Below are 17,729 nucleotides of genomic sequence, written 5' to 3' on the forward strand. Positions count from 1 at the left end.
TTGCAGTGTCGATATGAAGTCCAGCACTGAAATTAGTCAGTGCCAAGTCTGTAACTACAGCCCAAGGTCAGACACGCACTCTATTGACAGGAGTGATGGTCCGCAGCTCACAGGCACATACATCCAGCCCAAGGTCAAGTGTACGGCACTGCTATTTCAGAAGGGACACGCGAGTAAAACACTCTGTCATGTTGAGGGATGCCAAGCATGAATTCAGCTTGGTCTAGATGCATTTTATCTCATGTTTTGGATTCTAATCAATATGGTAAAACTGGAAGCCACTCTAAAAGATTATAACTATTGTTATGTTTGGTCAGCGATAAAGTTACAATTTGCATCCATGCGATTTCTCTCAACATATCAGATGATATGCATGATTGCACTGCAAAAAGTGCCTTGATATTTAAATTATACTCTTTCAGATCCGAACAATGGAAAAGCAAAAACAAACACACGACTAAGACTATCAAGATATCAGACTACTTGCTGTATATATTAATTTGAATCAAACTGAACTATCTTCTGTATTTTTATTAAGATGTGAACTTGTTTAAACAGTTTTGTTGGCAATTGGCATCCTTTAAAAAAAATACAATTGCACGTAAAGTTTAGCCAAGCTGCTAAGCTGAAGAATTGCTAATCAGCAGCAAAACATTTTCTACCCTTCTGGCAAGGTCAGGGGATCACAGTCCCCTGCTAAATGTCCAAAGCCCCCCCTACCAGAAGCCCTGAGGGGAGATATCACCCCCCGCACATAGATACACAGCCTGACAGCAGCTAACTTGGTTCGATTGCTTGGTCCAAACTCCAGAATGACTTCCCCTACCCTCCCCCTTCCCTACAGGTCTCTTTTTACATTGTACATTTTAGGTCCAAACTGTGCTGTTTGCATCACCACTGTTAGAGCAAACATGAAGAGGAGATGCTAAACAGACCAAATTCTGATGTCAAAAACCGAAAGCTAGTGGGAAAGCAAAAGGGAGAAGAGGCTTCGGCTGTCTCTGTTCAGAGACAAATCAAGTCACTAACACAGTGTTTCACAGTCAAGCCTGAAACTGCTGATCTGGAATTGGAGTTTGAGACACTTTTGTCTCTAGGCAAATTCTTAGTCCACTTAGGCAATGAGCCAACAAAAATTCTGGAACTAGATATAAAGTAAACACTGTTATCTGGTATTTATTGTTTTCAAAAAATTATGAATGTTTTTTCCCCATGAAAATTCTATTTTTTTTTAATGTTTCAAAACATTCAAAAGTAATATTCCTATAATGTTTTTAAACTATGTTAACTTAATGTTCACACAACCAAGAAAAAATATTTTGAAAAAAACATTAAAAAACCTGGACGATATGAACATTCAGTGGAAATAAATTTAACTTAATGTGAACGTTAGCAAAACATTCTTAGAACACATTTTTGTTAGCAGTGTCCTTTGTATGATGCTAATAATTTTTGTTTAATTTAATTTTAGTTTATATTTTTTGTATTTAATTTACAAATTGTCACAAGAGAGCAAAAAATATTTCTAAATATCAGTGTCTACATGTATAGATTATTTTAGTATGTCACTTTGGTTCTGCAAGTCAAAGTAACCGTGTAGTAAATATCACACACTGAAAAGGAAAATTTGTTGCTGGCCTGTACAGATCAGCATCAGGAAACAAAGCCAAATCTAGCTCACATGTCTACCTGTAGACATATATCCTAAAGTGTATTATTTATCAAATTATATCACTCGAATATCCACAAAACCGTGTGCTTCACCACAAAAAAAACATGTTTTTATTGGAATCACTGTTTTGATGCAATGTGCATGCTGCCATCTAGTGGACTAACTATGCCATCTACTAATTAAAATCAAGTCCTGGCACTGAAAGCAAATTATGACTAATCAAATGCATTTTAACATATATAACAAAATACACAATTTAGAACTGCCCTTGAACCATAAATGTTTTACAAATCATTTCTGCTACTGAATGAATGAAATAAAAATACATTAAACAGCATGGGTAAGTATGTTGCTGTGTGATTCTACTGGAAATATTGTGTCCTAGTCAAAGTGTTATTTGGATACACTGAGTTTGCGCCTCTTTGGGGCACATGGCTGGGGATCTTGGCTTAGCGGGAACTGCAACTGAGAGATCTGCAGAGATACAGGAAGTGCATTTAGTCAAAACTTGAACACTTGAATAACCCATTTTAAAGTGATAAACTCGTCTGGTTACTTAAAGGTCCCCTGACATGAAATTTTCACTTTCTGAGGTTTTTTTAACATTAATATTAGTTCCCCTAGCCTTTATTTGGTCCCCTCGTGTCTAGAATTTTGATCGGTGTAAACCGAGCTTTGGCTATCTTTCTCTTCTCTGCAGCTCAGACGAGCTGATCTTGAATCTCCTCCTTATGACGTCATAAGGAGGAAAGGTAACCTTCCCTTTCTCTACTTTGCCCACACTGAGAATTTGGCCCACCCATGAGAAAATGAGCTAGGAACAGGAAGTACGAACCCGTAGGCGTGATTTGAGTTTTTCCTCGAGAGATATCATGGCTTGCAAACGAGCAAAGCATGGCAGTTGATCAGTGTTCGGATGTACAAATGAACACAAATGACACAAACAATTTTTTAGCTCCTTCATTCAAGCCTCTGAAGAAACAATGGGTTAATTTTATTTTCTCTGGAAATGCGCCAACACAACTTCTCAAAGTTTTGTATGGTCCAAACATTTCACCTACGACTATTTCCTCAACGTGGGCCAATACAGAACTGGCCTCGATGAACGTCCGAAAATAAATCGATCGAGCTAGCCAGCAACAATTTCTGATGTGTAAGTTAGCCCAATTGTTCAAATTCAGACAGGTAATCTCTCTCTCAAAATCATTCAATACTGTTTATGCATCAGTCAAGCCAGTGACTAAAATATCAACTTCATATCATTTCTTTTAGTAGGATGAAAATAATCTTATTTAAATTGTGATCAAATAAATTATACAGAAAGCGATCAAAGAACAATCTTTCCATACAGCGCAAGTTTATCTGGACAACTTGTTCTGAAATCAATGACGCACATTACAATGCACAACGAAGCTCTTTCTGTATGTACATCATCGTGTCTGCATTGGTGAAAGCATTAGAGAGTGCAGAAACTGTGTTACAATGATAAGATCTTCATTCTCGCGATCAACAGACTGTCCTCTGCTTGCTCAATGCTCATCACAGCAACATTTTATGTGAAGGGAATAGATCTAAATACTTCAAAAACTTCTCACGATTCAGTAATCTCAATAGCTGTAAAAGTAAAAATGTATAATAACTGTAGTAAAAGTATTCGAGAGAGTTTCAAATGTAATATGTAGCTATTTCATATGCAAGCATGTCAGCCAATCACAGCAGTAGCCGGTTGCACTGAATCCCACAGCAAACAGAGCATTCAAATCAGAGGCTAAAATCAGGTTAGAAAAAATGCCTTTTATTACTAAATTATGACTATTTTTTTTATCTAAAAATCATACTAACACTATAAGGGCAACCCAGGAAACATTATAAAATAATAAAATAACCCCATGTCAGGGGACCTTTAACAATTTCTGCGATTCTGATTGCATGATAGAGAGAATGAGAAATGTTGCATGAAGCTAAATTTGCATTTAAATTCAACGACTAATAAAAAATACTCACAAAGTTCCAGTTATTATGCTGGTAAATGTGATAAAAGTCCAAAACATGACAACACAAACACAGGCCATGGACATTGTATTTCCCACCTGAGGCTCAAAGATGCGTCCACTTCTGGTCTTCCTGGCGTCCACCTTAAGATCAACAGTTTTCTTTACACGATTGTCCATCTAAAATAAACATCACATAATTAAAAACAACTTCCTCTCATACACAGACCACTAGAGCAGACTGTGATGGGGAATTGTGCAGCGCTACCTTTGCAATTGCTGTAAGATCCTCCTTGCTGTTTCTGTGAGGCTGTTGTGAGTTCTCCTGAGTGTCTGTAAATGTGACAGACCATGAGTAATGGTTGCTGGCCAGGCAGTTAGTGGTGATTACCTTGATTAGGTTCATTCCAATGTCTTTAAACTGGCAAACACAGAGTGTAACAATCACCTGAGATTTCAATGCCAGCATCAGTAATGACATTCTCCTTTGTCATAAACTCCTGTGAGCAAATAAGTCCATCATTTAAGACAAATACTCACATTTTGTAAAGTTAAGGCAGAAAAGGAACTGAGGAAATATCTGATAATTATTAAAAGGACCCCACCTGCTGAACTGAAGTTTCAGACATCGTCCCATCCTCAAACATTTTCAAAGACCATTTCGTACTCACACATACTTCCATATCATCTTCATCAGGCTGTTCACACACATAAATACATGTATAGTATTGATCACATCTTTACAGGACTGATGTTATAATATTTCTGCCAAACATATCAGTAGGCACCTAGCTTCTTTATCTCACCTCATCAACTCTCTTCCGCTCAGTGGTGACGTTCATTCTGAGGCTATGAAAAGGTGTCACCACCTCTCCTATCTTCAGATTTACTGGTTCCCTCTCAAATATCAGTGTCCCGTTGTCATCCTCCTTAAAGCCAGGTGGCTGATAATTCTGGGGAGTCACTGAAACACAAATACACGCTGAATAATAATAAAAAACAATACTAGAGGTGCCCAAAAGATTTCCTAAGAAAAGTTAAAAATCAAACTCCACTGTGGGTTACAAGTAAATGTTTTGCATTCAAATATATTATATTAAAATGCAAATTAAAAAACAAACAAACAAATGAACTTCTCTACATGTTCTCTACATTTCAATGTAAAAATTAAATAAAAAATTTAGAGATGCACCGGTCGACCGGCTATAAGTTTTATTTTGGCCGATCTCTATTCTGGACTTGCACACAAAAAACTGCATTGCAATAATTGAGTAAACAAGACATTAACACAGGCCAGAGATGGAACACACCAAGGACGAACACAAAGCTCGAAAATAAAAAGATAAAATAGAAATATTAAATAGGGGTGGGGGATTATATGAATGAATCTCTGAAGGGAACTGTCTTCAGTGTTCAGAAGCACCACGTTGCTTTGTGTTCAGATGTACCTAAAGAAACTGATGCTGCTTCCGTAAGCGCCTCATACTGTCAGAGAGACAATTTGCATTTTCATTCAGTCAGCCTGCTGTTTTTGTTTTGTAGCATAATTTCATGAAATGATCTACTTCAGGTATCTAATTATCTAAAAATCTAATTCAAATAAAATACTATTGCTCATGCTACATGTGTGTAGCATCTTTGTTTGGATTATGATTAAAATGCAGTAGTTTACTTTAATTTCAAATGGATACATATATTTTTGTTTAAGTCCAGTTTGCAAATAAACAACACATTATTTTGCTTAAACAAAGAGAAAAAAAGGGAAAAATATTGGGCAATGGGCAATTTGCTTGTAAAAAAATAAAAATAAAAATGGAATTGGTCATGAAAAATCATGATCTATACATATCTAAATCACTACAAAAATTTTAAATAATGAAACAAAAAGATAAATTCGAAATTAAGAAATGCTTCGGGGATATGATATGGCCAAATCAAAAGTCATCACTGGCCAACATTGGCCAATGGGAAATAAAATGCAAACAATGCCCTTCATGTGCATGGTACAGTCTGTAGCAGACAGTAAGCGTAGATTTACCCTCATCATAGTAGAAGAGTTTCATGTTGAGGCAGACGTCATCAGGCAGAGGGCCGAGATGTTGCATCAGCATGTAAAGTTTGCGCACCAGCAGCGTACTGGATTTCTGGGTGTTGTCACCGACCATTTTAGTCAGGCTCTGGCCGCTTTTGCTGAAAACAGATATTCATTTTCACAAGAGGAAACATTAATATGTGGTAGTAAGTAATACTGCTTGAAAATTATATTAGGACAGGTTATGCAAGTAATGTATTTGGGCTGTAATATTTAGTATTTTGGGGTTGTAATCCATCATCTAGTTTTGTTAACTACTCAAAAAAACACGGCACCTCTCAAAATCCATCTGAGGTCCATTCTCTGTGTATGTGACTTTGAACTGGTAACATTCAGTCACTTTCTGCAAAAAAGCAAGACATAAAAATGCACATTCAAAGTCTGAAATACAAAACACAAGGTCGACGTGAAATGACTTAATGAGCATTATATAAAAAAATAAATTAAGTAACACTGTATGGCATTCAATCAAAAAAGAGAGAATGTCTGATCACCTCTGGATTGTCTGGATCACAGTAAATCTAGAAGTAAAAAATAGTCTTTTTTATTTATTAAATTAAATTTTTATTTATTATTATAAGCTATATAAACTATTATACTTCTGCATGCAATATATAGTCTTAAATTGATTACTGTTAGTTTTCAAATCAATTAGTAAATACTCACTGATAGAAGAACCATGCGCAGCTGATAAAGCAACAAAGAGGCAAAAAGGTTACTAACAGTGTTGATGATCAGTCATAGAACTGGTTTAGAAATGTAAAAGAAAACTGCATAACCGTATAAAAGCACAGACTTACGTATCTTCTTTGAAGTGCATCAAAGCACCCCTGCAACCTGAAATAGTGGAGGTAGATAGTCTTCATGTAGTTTTGACCAGATGTTCTCTAAACATATTACAGTTACAAACGAATATATATGTAGTTTAACTTTTAATGTTTAAAAAAAAATTTCTTCATGAAGGGAATGTGAAAACATGAGTGTGTCAACAGTCCACTTACCACTGAACAATCTGCTGAGCACCAGGGCAGCTATGCTCTCGCAGGATCAGGACTTTCAGCTCTATGAAAAAGAAAGGAGAAAAAAACACTAAATGTATGTTACACTAGTAATATAAAATCATAAAGGATGTATGACCTGCTCTACTTTTACCTCCAACATATTTGCGTCCATATGCCTTTTCTGGGAAAAGACCCCTGAGGTAAGTGATGCTTGAGACAGCAATGGCTAGAAGTTTTTTCACAAGTACCAGCGACTGCTGTTCGGTGGACACCACATCCGGCAGCATCTGGCAGTTCTGGAAAAACACATTCAGTAAGCAAGATACTTGCTGTGTCTGAAATCACCCACTACTCACTACATAGTGGACTATATAGTGAGCTCCCCATTTTGTAGTGCTGTCCGAATGTATAGTGATGATTATTATACCCTGGCCTATATAGTCAACTCGATGTATCCCAGAATGCATTTTGAAAAGTAGTGTACAACCGATGGTCACTAACCCAAGCCCTACATACCATCATGCATTGCGCTGATCGTAAAAACAAGTTACTTATAATCATGTGTGGAGTAGCGCATTAACAGAAACAGCCAAAAATTACTTTTAGTTTTTAAATTTTGGAGAAATAAGCTCAATATAATGTAATGTATTTATTTAAAAAAATGTATTTAGCCCAGGCTCGGCACCAGCTGACAGATGTTTTAATCAACGGCGCCGAGAGACGATCGAGTAGTGTCCGAAAGTGGTGTTTCTATTATGCTGGTGGTGAGCTCACTATACAGTGCTCTCCTCCCTACCCCCATAATGTTTGAGTGAAGATTTCGGACCAGCGACTGTTAGATTTACAACTTATGGACATACTAGCAAAAGCCTAGACAAGTTAATGCTAAATTCGTTAACATTAGTTGGTGGTATTGTGAGAAAACAAATAATATGTAAGTTACGTTACCTGAACAGCAACAGGGCGCAAGTTCTGTTCACACGCCATGATGGCTCAATGCAGCAAATTTTCTGTTACTCAAAAACATAACCGTAAAAAGTTTTTAATTATCTTTCCAAATAAAGTAGGTAATAAAGATGAGTTTCTAGGACAGTTAAATTGTAAAAAAGAAGAAATGTCCTAAAGATAATAGCAGGCCTGTCTTACCTCAACCGACGTTCTAACTGTCAATCACTCTCGCGCGAACGCGCGCCCTCTCCCGCCATAAACTCCAATGACAACGTCATGAAAATAAAAGAAAAGCTGTCGAAACATTATAAGTACTAGGATAACACCACCATGTGAACTCTCTTATGAATTTCTGTCTAATTATGTCTACGTACCTTATAAAAAGCAATCAAATGCTAAGTTATTTAAACAGAAATATAAAATTATGCAAATAAGTATAGCAAAGCATTATTTTTCATTTGAAAAACAGAAACTCGTACTGATTTATGTAACTTTTTAAAAACTCGCTCTTCTCAAAACTTTAAAAGTATTATTTTAACAAAAATACAGTTATATAAACTATTAAATGTTATGCTTACCTCCGCAGTTGTGCAGGGAAAATACTATAATATTATAATAAATTTAGTGCAGGAGATCATAGCAGATTCAAAGGCATTGGAAATCTAATAAAAAAGTCTATACTTAAAATTACCATTTCAAAAATAGTAATTATATGGTCTCTCCTAGATAACAATACAGTCACAGGCTTTTTCCACATTGAAACCCTATTGGGAATTTTTTATTAACATCCCAGGAGATTTTAATAAACGTTAACTGTTTCAATTGCCTTCTTTAATCTTTAGTAAGATTAAAGCAAGACATACATCTTTAGTGAGATGTATGAGCTCGCAAAGGCATCGTAGCTTACCATTGGTCACTTGTTTATTTTGATATGACTATTGGAAATCTATTGGCTGGTTCTCCGGTCTCTCAAACATCAAACCAGATTCCTATAGGCTGTTTTCGCTACGTGACCGCCCCCCAAAGTGACGTCGCTGCAGCGAACGCCATTTTGATACTGAACACCGTGGGTGGATCGGATCGGGCACGAAGAGACAGCAACATTTACTCTTCAACACATTGATTAAGCAGCAAACCCCGAACAGACATGTCATCAGATAACCAGGACACGGAGACGCAGATGGACGAGAATCAGGTGGGGATTAGATTGGGGCTGCATAGATGAGATGAGACGAGGCATTATTTGCAGTCTCTTACGGTGTCTGTCAATTTAATCCACTATAATGTCATTATATATGCCTTAATTCCTTATCATAAAAATGACTTCTTATTGCTCACTGACAGCTTAAACAGACATTCTCTGATTCTTTTTTATTTGATTGCTAAGCTGTCACCTGCATGAGTTGAAAAAGGTGATAGTCGAACATTTCGCAAGCATGAGCCTCCTTTTGATTGGTTAGTGAGCTCAGACGTCATGAAAATAACAGCGTTTGATTGGTACATTATGTCGGTTTTCAGTTTTGCTACACCTACTCTAACCTGATGGTGTCAGTTGGGTTGTATGCTATGAACAAAATTAACTGCGGCGCCTAATTTTCATATATTTCCGGAAAAGTCAAGCCATACTATAAAAGCAATTGTAGAAAAAAATGATTCTGATATTTTAATTTCTTTGTTGATGTTCAATTTACTAGTATGTTGCTGTTTATTGATAGTGTTGTTGTGCTAAAATGGCATGCACTGACTAGATAAGAAAATGAGATTCAGGATCAGGACATAATTACGAGTATCCAGGTGGTGCTGAATATAGCAGCTCATAACAAGTAACTCATTACTTGTTAAAGATCCCAGTGAATCAGCATATAATGGACCTTATCAGAAGACCTTCTTCTCCAGGGGCCTGTTCAATAAAAAGCTGTTATGTTAAAGGGATACTTCACTTTTTTTTGGAAATAGGCTCATTTTACAACTCCCTCAGAGTTAAACAGTTGAGTTTTACCATTTTCAAATCCATTCAGCCGATTTTCTGATATTTAGAAGCATATCAGTAACCGGACAGTTTCTGGTTCCATAGTGTATATTTTTTCCTACTATGGAAGTCAATGAGACCAGAAACTGTCTGGTTACTGATATGCTTCTAAATATCAGTAAAAACTCAACTGTTTAACTCCGAGGGAGTTGTAAAATGAGCCTATTTCCAAAAAAAAGTGGAGTATCCCTTTAAGGCTCTGTCTTAAGACCTAGAATGGCCAACTAATAAAACTAAGCCAAGGGGCAACAGGGCTTACCTTCCTGTATCAAATTAGACCAATCTATGTTTTTAAGTAACTGACTCAAAAGTTATGAACAGTCTTAAATAAAGAAAGTCTAGCATGTAAGATTTGTCGCTTTATGGTAAACTGAATTTTAAACCCCTTTGATGAAAACCATTGGGGGAAAATGAAATGCCATTTCCTGGGTCCTTGTATAGTGGAATAAACTTATACAGGATTCTGACTTTGTGTTTTCAAATTCTGTTTTATGTAGACTCACAGAGACTCAAAGGGTGTAGCATGTAGAACATATACTTAGTCCTCCTGAGGACTTCCAAACCTGTTTTTCTACAATCTGCCTTTATGCTACAATTGAATGCAAATGTGTCTTTTAGCCAGCGTTATATGCAAGAGTTGCCCCTATTGTATTGACTCACTGTCTAGTTATTTGCAAAATCGTCTTAATCTCAAGTCATGCATTCATAATGGAAGCATGCTTAAATACTGCAGTTTATATCATTATGTGTTTTGTTCTTTACAATTATCCAAGCCTCAGTCTAAACACACCACCACATGATTCCTCAGCTTAGGGCGAAGCAGAGGATGATTCAACATGCAAGCACACCAATAAGAGGGAAAATATATGTTGGTTCTCAAATATTTATCTTTCTGTAACCTACAGTGTCTTTGTACATTTTGCTGTACTATACAATTTACAGATTTAGCTGTTTTACTGATCAAAACAAACCCTTTTTAAACCAAACCAAAACAGAAACGTGAAGATGTTTACAAACCGCCTTGACTCGGATGTTGAATACTTTCATTTATGACAGAATTTCCAAGTCTTTGTTTATTTTAGCTTGCATTCAAATTGAAACCAAAATTCAATTTACATAGCTTTTTTTTTAAGGATGTTTCGATACGCCACTAAGTAGGTGGATTAATAGTGAATTGAGAGAGTTGTTATAAACAACTGGTAATTTGATGGCAAACTAAACAGGCTTGTTGTACCTTGCCCTGAAATGTTTAAAGAGCCACACCTTTAGGGATTTACAGGAAGAATGATATGATGAAAGGGGTTTTGTTTTTATTGTTTTGCTTTTATATTGCTATTATATTGTGAGAATGATATTTATTACTTTGAGTTTTTAATGTTAATTATTAGTTTGTTCTCTCTTCCATCTCCAGTGTTCAATAAAGATTGTGTATTTATTTCTGTTTTGAAATGAGTTAATCAAAAGTAAACACTTTTTACATTATTACAAAAAATACATTTTATACACTGGAGTAATGATGCTGACAAATTCAGCTTTGCCATCTATCACAGGAATATATTACATTTTAAAATGTTTTAAAATAGAAAACGGTTATTTTAAATTGCAATAATATTTCACTATAATACTGTCTACTCTATTTTTGATTAAATAAATGCAGCCCGGTTGAGCATTAGAGCCTTCTTTCAAAAACATGAACATTTTTTACTAACCTCATTGAATGGCTGTGTATATAAGATTTTTTTTCTATGAAAACGTTTAAACTGATGTCTAATAACTACAGATGGCAATAAATGTTTTTCAGGAATCTCAGGACACAAACTCAAACCCAGTGCGGAAAGAGGACAATTTGAAAGTGAAGTATCCCCATTTGGGTCAAAAGCCAGGTGGCTCTGACTTCCTGATGAAGAGACTGCAGAAAGGAGTATGTTTAAAGACTTTTTTACTTCAATTGTTCAAGTAATAAAACACATTTTATACACAAGGCATATTCGTACAGTTCCTTCCAGGTGCTTGCAACATAGCCAAAACAAACAATGCCCTTCATGTACCCTTAATGTAACTTCTAAATTGTGCATTTTTTTTTTTTTTTTTTTTTGTCTCCAGCAAAAGTATTTTGACTCAGGAGATTACAACATGGCAAAGGCAAAGATGAAGAACAAACAGTTGCCTGCCGCAGCCGGTCCAGACAAGAACATCGTTACCGGGGATCACATTCCAACCCCACAAGACCTTCCGCAGAGAAAGTCCTCATTGGTTACAAGTAAACTTGCTGGCTAACATCACCCGGAGGTTTTGAATAAATCCTCTTAGCAAACTTCCAAAACCTCCCCAGCCCCACCAGACCAGCTTCATCAGGACTGGTTATCAATTTATTTTGTTTCATTTGTTTTCATTTGGGTGTTGAGTTTTGCTGTCACTTTCGTGTAACTTCAGTAGGTCTAACCAACCCAGCTCTGTTACCCTCTTCAGTGTCCCACATATGGTAGGGAAAAACTAAACCCTCTGTATTCCAGACCCCAGTTGAGCATGATGCACTTTAATCCGTGTACCCTGTACATCAGTCATATTATGAACAAAACCCTGAAGACTTCACACATCAAAATGATGTTTGATGCTTTTAAAAGTGTCAGATAATTTGAAAATGATTTAAGATTGTTTTAAAAGGCATTATTTTACATAGATGATACTTAGATAATACTTGACTAATAATTAGATAATACTTGACAGCCATTGGCCCCAGATGTACATTGGCAGCCCTCTAATCATTCGCAATGACAAAAGAATGAATGTTTTATGAGAATTTCTTTGAGAAAGTCAGTGAACAAGTGGTTAGAGCAAAAGTTTTAAAGAGTGGCTGGTAGGGTGTGTAGCCTTCATCACCTCTTCTACCTCTCGCTCTCTAAGAATGGCTCAGTTTAACCAAATAACAGCTGCTTATGACTGAATGGTCTTACTATTCTCAGCCTTACCTTCCATGGTAGGATCTGAGCAAGCGGTTCCACTCAGGCTGATTAGATTATTGTAATCATAGCTTTTGGGTGCAAACAGAGAATGTTGTAATTCACTGATAGTAGCCAAGAGCAGAAACGGTCTTTGTATGTGGCATGATAAGGAAAGGGGCTTAAGAAAATTGTTGTCATAGCATATGTTATGCGTCAAACTTTTTGGTATGTTTATAATAAGTAGTGGCTATTTGTGTTAATTAAATCTCACTGGCATCGGGAGTCAATCTGCTTTCATGTACACTATCAGCAGCGTGTTTATTAATGGGATTATTTTGTTATATCCAACACGTATATAGTATGATGCACATGACCCTTTTGATCATCAGAGATGCAATCATCTTGTCCGTCTTAACAATGTGAGTCTATTTGGTCCTAAATATCTATATTTGAAGGATTGAGGTGTAGAAGGAAATTTTCAGAATGGAGCGTCACCATTGGTTCAATATTTGTAAAATATGTCAGATTTAAATAGTAAAATGCTCTATTTAAACTTGGACACAGTAACATGTTTAAACAAAAGAATTGGAAAATATTAGGCCTACCCATATTGCTTTGACATGCAGCTTATTATTGTGGTTCAAACCAACATCAAACCAACAAATGACTGACTATCATATCCTATGACTCATTTTTGTTTGTATTATCTGTGGTTTTTAAAGAGATACCTTTTCTCATCATTTAGCGAAGTGTTCTTCTCCAGAAGGCATGAGTCGATAAACCTCTGTAGTTTCTTCAAAGTTTGTAAATCATTTGGAAACTTTGTAGTGGATCTTAACTGCTCATTTATTCCAGGTTATAACTTATAAGTCATTGTGCACTCTTAATAGAGTCCTAGTATGAATATAGATACCCTTTCAGGGAAATCTAGACTCGACCTAGGCAGTTTTACAGTCCAGGTGTCTAATTCAGGATTTGTCTAATCAAGTTGCCCCTTCTAAAACCATACCTGCCTACACGTGGCCTGAAGACTTCAAAGAAAATGTGTTTAGCCATATGAAGCTAACAATAAAACATGTATATTAATGCATGTTATTCTTGGTACACACACACACACCATATATATATATATATATATATATATATATATATATATATATTGTACCGTCACTATGTAAATTTCACAAATGGTGAATTACATTTAAGGGATTGAATGTGTTTGTTTTTTTTCCATATATGGTTGAGGTGCTGGTGGCAGTTGGCAATACATCAGGGAAATATGATGGTCTTGCACTTAGTATTTGTCACTCAGTGGTATGTGTGGATGTACAATGTTTCCTTTGAGGAATGCATTATTGCACAATGCTAGGAGATAATCTTATTTTGTGCTGCAGCCAAATTGTAAATAGTCAAACTGTGCATCTGGTGTCATATTTGTGCAATTTGTTAATATCATGTGTCTGAATCTCTGCTTTTTAATGCAACATGACAGGAATATCATCCAACTAGTGTGAGACATGTAAATATGGGGGTTAAGGATTCTTGCATTGTAATTAAAGGAATCTTCGTAATTGAATGGATTAGATTCAGACAGGTCTGAACTGAAAACCTTCCACTACTACAATGTGATGTTCATGTAACATTAACTGTAAGCATTTAAGACATCAATTTAAGGCTTTCTCGCTATATAAAAATATATTCATGATTTGCATACTATGAAGCATTTGATGTTTAATTATTTCTATGTTTCATCCCCATATGCATTATTATTTCAGATGTTTTGCTTTAATTAAGTTGTGTTTGATAATGGATTTCCAGAGTCATCAGGTTCCTTATTATATTTACACAGAATGGTGGCTAATAATGAAGCAAAGATAGATGTTTAAATCAATATTGGAGCTGCCTGAACTTCAAATAAAGTTTTACATTAATAGCAAAAACAATGAGTGGTACTTTTTTTCTAACGAAAGGTTTAAAACGTCCACGTGTTGACTTTTATTTAACATAAAACTTAAAGTAAAATCGAATAAATGATCACGGGCTACAGACATCTTTTTTAAGGTCGTGTGAAGGTAACAAATTGTCAATTTCTAAAAGCATTTACGGCAATTCTTGTTTGCTGTGAAAAGAAAGGGCATTGCAAAACTGATGTAATCAAGGAACAGTTTACACAAGTGTGACACTCAGAATCATGAATCATTCACACTTTTTGTGTGTGCAAAATATGTGATGAACATTCTCTGATTAGTTTCCAGTGTATCGATTTTAATCTCGTTTGTAAAATGCAAAATGGAGCTCTCTGAAAAATACACCCTGGACCGTGAGGAATCTGAACATTTTTAGCTACTTACGTGTATTTGGGTGTCCTACACGTTGTAAATTCTAGCAAATTCCCCAAATTCTGTTGTAGCCTACAACTACTCCACTAGGGGGAGCGCCGCTCATTGAAAAGCTGAAATGGGCGGATCTAAGAAAGAACAACAGGGACATTTTTTCAAACCCACACATCTTGTTTTCATAAACATCTCTGGTCGTTCATTTACAGAATGGTCGTTATAATCCTACCACACTCCTAACGGCGAAACATTTTGATACGACATGAAATTATTTTAAATATCGTTCCTGAGAATGTAAATATTCTCAATGTTATATGAGGGGGTGAGACACGAACGTGAGACGGGTTTTACGTGCAGGACGTTTTGGATGTGTTTCGAAACGAAAGCGCAGTTCGGTACGTGTGTCGTCGGTGATTAAAGCCCCGCCCTTTCAGACATGAGTATGGTATAAATTCACAACAGAAATTTCTAGTTCCGCGCTTCCGCCTTGCACATGTACAATGTAGGTTAGTTTTCGGTTTAAATTGAAATCTAGAAAGACGACGTTTCCTCTTAAATGCATCGTCGATTTACTGGATTAAACCATTGATGTAAAGTTGCAAACATGTTACCTGGGAGTAAAGTTTCTTGGCCATGCTTGGGAATAACAGCTCTTAACGTCAACAGTGGGTTTAGTGACAAGCGACTGGTAATGCCAGAGCTGAAAGCTCAGAACCAGTTTACAGAGAACGGTCTCCAAGGCTCGGTCCCATCATCGCCTGGGTCGGATTGCGAGGAAATAGATGATTACACGTCCCTTGAAATGGAAACAAGAGAAACTATTGACATTTTCTTAAAAAACTTTACAGGACTCCCTCATTCTAAAATTGGAAAAAAACAAGTTTTGTCAACGATGAAGCGGGTTGTGGAAACTCTCGTGGTAAAGCACGAAATCGCTTACAAAGGTAACTTCACAACTTCTCACTTTATTTTAGCATGTAGTTTTCCACTGTTCCCCTTTCGCTTCGTTCATAATGCTTGTTGATGATAAGAACAGGTTAAATATTGTTAAAGAGCCTCACCCTCTAACACGCACCTGGCCTGGCAGGTTGCTCCACTTTATGCCACGTATTTTCACATTTATGATTCCGCAGTGATCTGATCTCTAACATTTGACTCTCTTAGGTATGATTGCACGTTTGAATCTGGAGCAGAATGGGGAAGATATGAGTTTCATTACGATTGTGGCAACGGAAATCTTCAGCGATGGCATCACAAACTGGGGCCGTATTGCAAGCTTTCTGACATTTGGGGCAATTGTGTGCAAATATCAGAATGACAGAGGACTTGGCAAGTGTGTGAGTCTGGTGGCGGATAACATCGCTTCCTATCTTCTCACAGCCCAGCGGGACTGGCTGCTCAAAAACAAAGCATGGGTGAGTTTTAATTCCACCCTTCACCGGACCGCATACGTGCTTGTTTTCTTTATTTGTAACCTATAATCACCTTGTGTATGTGTATTCTTTTCCTTAGGATGGCTTTGTGGATTTTTTTCATGTCCCGGATACAGAGGCAGCTGTGAGAAACACACTGGTGGCCATTGGTAGTGTGGCTACATTTGGAGCTGCACTTGCTTATTTGATACGATGAATCGATTCCATATGGACTTTTTGACATCTGTTGAAACAAGAACTCTATAATATATTTTTTGAGAGCGAACGAAAACAGTTTCAATGCACGTTTCCCCCCCCTCCCCCATGTTTTCATTCATCCTGTTTATAAAAGCTATTCCAACTTCTCTTAAAATCTAAACTATTTTTTTATTAAAAATAAAAATGTAAAATAATTTTCAGTGGTCAGATCTGAATTGTAGGTTATACTATCAATGATGGATGATTTTCTATGTGGATTCATATTTGAAATGAGCACTTCCAAGCAGTGTTCTCTGTACAGACATGATTTTCATAAACTTGGCTGAATTGCGACAAAAGCTCCTTTTGTTGCAATTGCTGTATAGTTTTGTGTAATAAGCCTAGCCATTTTAATACGTCACCTTCACATTTTTATGGTTTCACTTCCTGTTTCAGAAATATTCTTTTGCAATATAACACACATATATAATGTCAGGTGCTGGCTATAGCTGATTTAATACGCTTTAAAGCTTTTGTCTAAAAGCTCATAGTTCTGTTTTGAGTCCTATGACAGTAGTTAAAGCGATAGTTCACCCCAATATTTAAATTCTGTTATTTACTCTCCAAGTTGTTTCAAACCTATATGAATTTTTTCTTCTGCTGAAAGCAAAATAATATATTTTGAAGAATGTGAGTAACCAATATGATAGTTGATGGGTCCCATTAATTTCCATAGTATGGAAATAAAATTACAGTGGAAGTCAATGGGGCAGTTTGGTTAGTGCTGTGTTCAGCAGAAGACATTCATATAGGTTTAGAACAACTTGAACTCACAAGGCTGCTAATTGTTTTCTTCACTTGCTGGTTAACCTACACTGAACTGTTTAGAGAAGTTTGAGAACATGTTATGATCATTAAACTTTTTCTGTGAACACTGTTCTCTAAACAGCAAATTAAAACCAAAAAGCTGATACCTGTATTTTCTTTTCTTAGGTGATTGAATTGAAACCTTAACTAGTACAAATAATTTATTAAACACTTATGGCAAGGTCATAACTTAATAAGTATATGTGTTTTATCTGGCCCATTATTATTAGCTTCAAAGATT

General features: G+C 36.2%; 3 protein-coding genes across 6 annotated transcripts; 2 read left to right on the forward strand and 1 right to left on the reverse strand.

Annotated features, from left to right (window-relative positions):
• Window positions 1-1,759: 1,759 nt before the first annotated feature.
• Window positions 1,760-15,181, reverse strand: hormad1 (HORMA domain containing 1). Of its 4 annotated transcripts, none has more exons than XM_039679355.2 (16): window positions 15,027-15,181; window positions 7,903-7,998; window positions 7,705-7,766; window positions 6,908-7,052; window positions 6,757-6,817; window positions 6,556-6,592; window positions 6,422-6,442; window positions 6,250-6,276; window positions 6,031-6,098; window positions 5,702-5,853; window positions 4,470-4,627; window positions 4,269-4,361; window positions 4,112-4,163; window positions 3,932-3,996; window positions 3,763-3,843; window positions 1,760-2,146 (listed from the first exon to the last, which is right to left on the reverse strand). In XM_039679355.2, exons 3-16 carry the CDS (start codon window positions 7,741-7,743, stop codon window positions 2,066-2,068), a joined length of 1,080 nt encoding a protein of 359 aa, XP_039535289.2. In that variant the 5' UTR covers window positions 7,744-7,766; window positions 7,903-7,998; window positions 15,027-15,181; the 3' UTR covers window positions 1,760-2,065. The 4 variants fall into 4 exon arrangements, with proteins under 4 accessions (XP_039535289.2, XP_088973872.1, XP_088973871.1 ...); XM_089117746.1 differs by having other exon boundaries at window positions 7,705-7,772; XM_089117745.1 differs by lacking the exon at window positions 15,027-15,181 and adding an exon at window positions 8,283-8,684 and having other exon boundaries at window positions 7,705-7,772.
• On the forward strand, window positions 8,741-14,391 carry ensab (endosulfine alpha b). Its single transcript, XM_039679362.2, has 3 exons — window positions 8,741-8,899; window positions 11,535-11,654; window positions 11,837-14,391. The coding sequence occupies exons 1-3, from the start codon at window positions 8,852-8,854 to the stop codon at window positions 12,008-12,010; spliced, it is 342 nt and encodes a 113-aa protein (XP_039535296.1). The 5' UTR covers window positions 8,741-8,851; the 3' UTR covers window positions 12,011-14,391.
• A 308-nt stretch (window positions 15,182-15,489) lies between the features above and the next one.
• Window positions 15,490-17,592, forward strand: mcl1b (MCL1 apoptosis regulator, BCL2 family member b). Its single transcript, XM_039679361.2, has 3 exons — window positions 15,490-15,955; window positions 16,176-16,426; window positions 16,524-17,592. The coding sequence occupies exons 1-3, from the start codon at window positions 15,616-15,618 to the stop codon at window positions 16,638-16,640; spliced, it is 708 nt and encodes a 235-aa protein (XP_039535295.2). The 5' UTR covers window positions 15,490-15,615; the 3' UTR covers window positions 16,641-17,592.
• The last annotated feature ends 137 nt before the right edge of the window (window positions 17,593-17,729 follow it).

This window comes from Pimephales promelas, chromosome 12, assembly GCF_988280905.1.
Source record: "Pimephales promelas chromosome 12, fPimPro1.hap1.1, whole genome shotgun sequence".
In the NCBI taxonomy this organism is placed as follows: domain Eukaryota; kingdom Metazoa; phylum Chordata; class Actinopteri; order Cypriniformes; family Leuciscidae; genus Pimephales; species Pimephales promelas.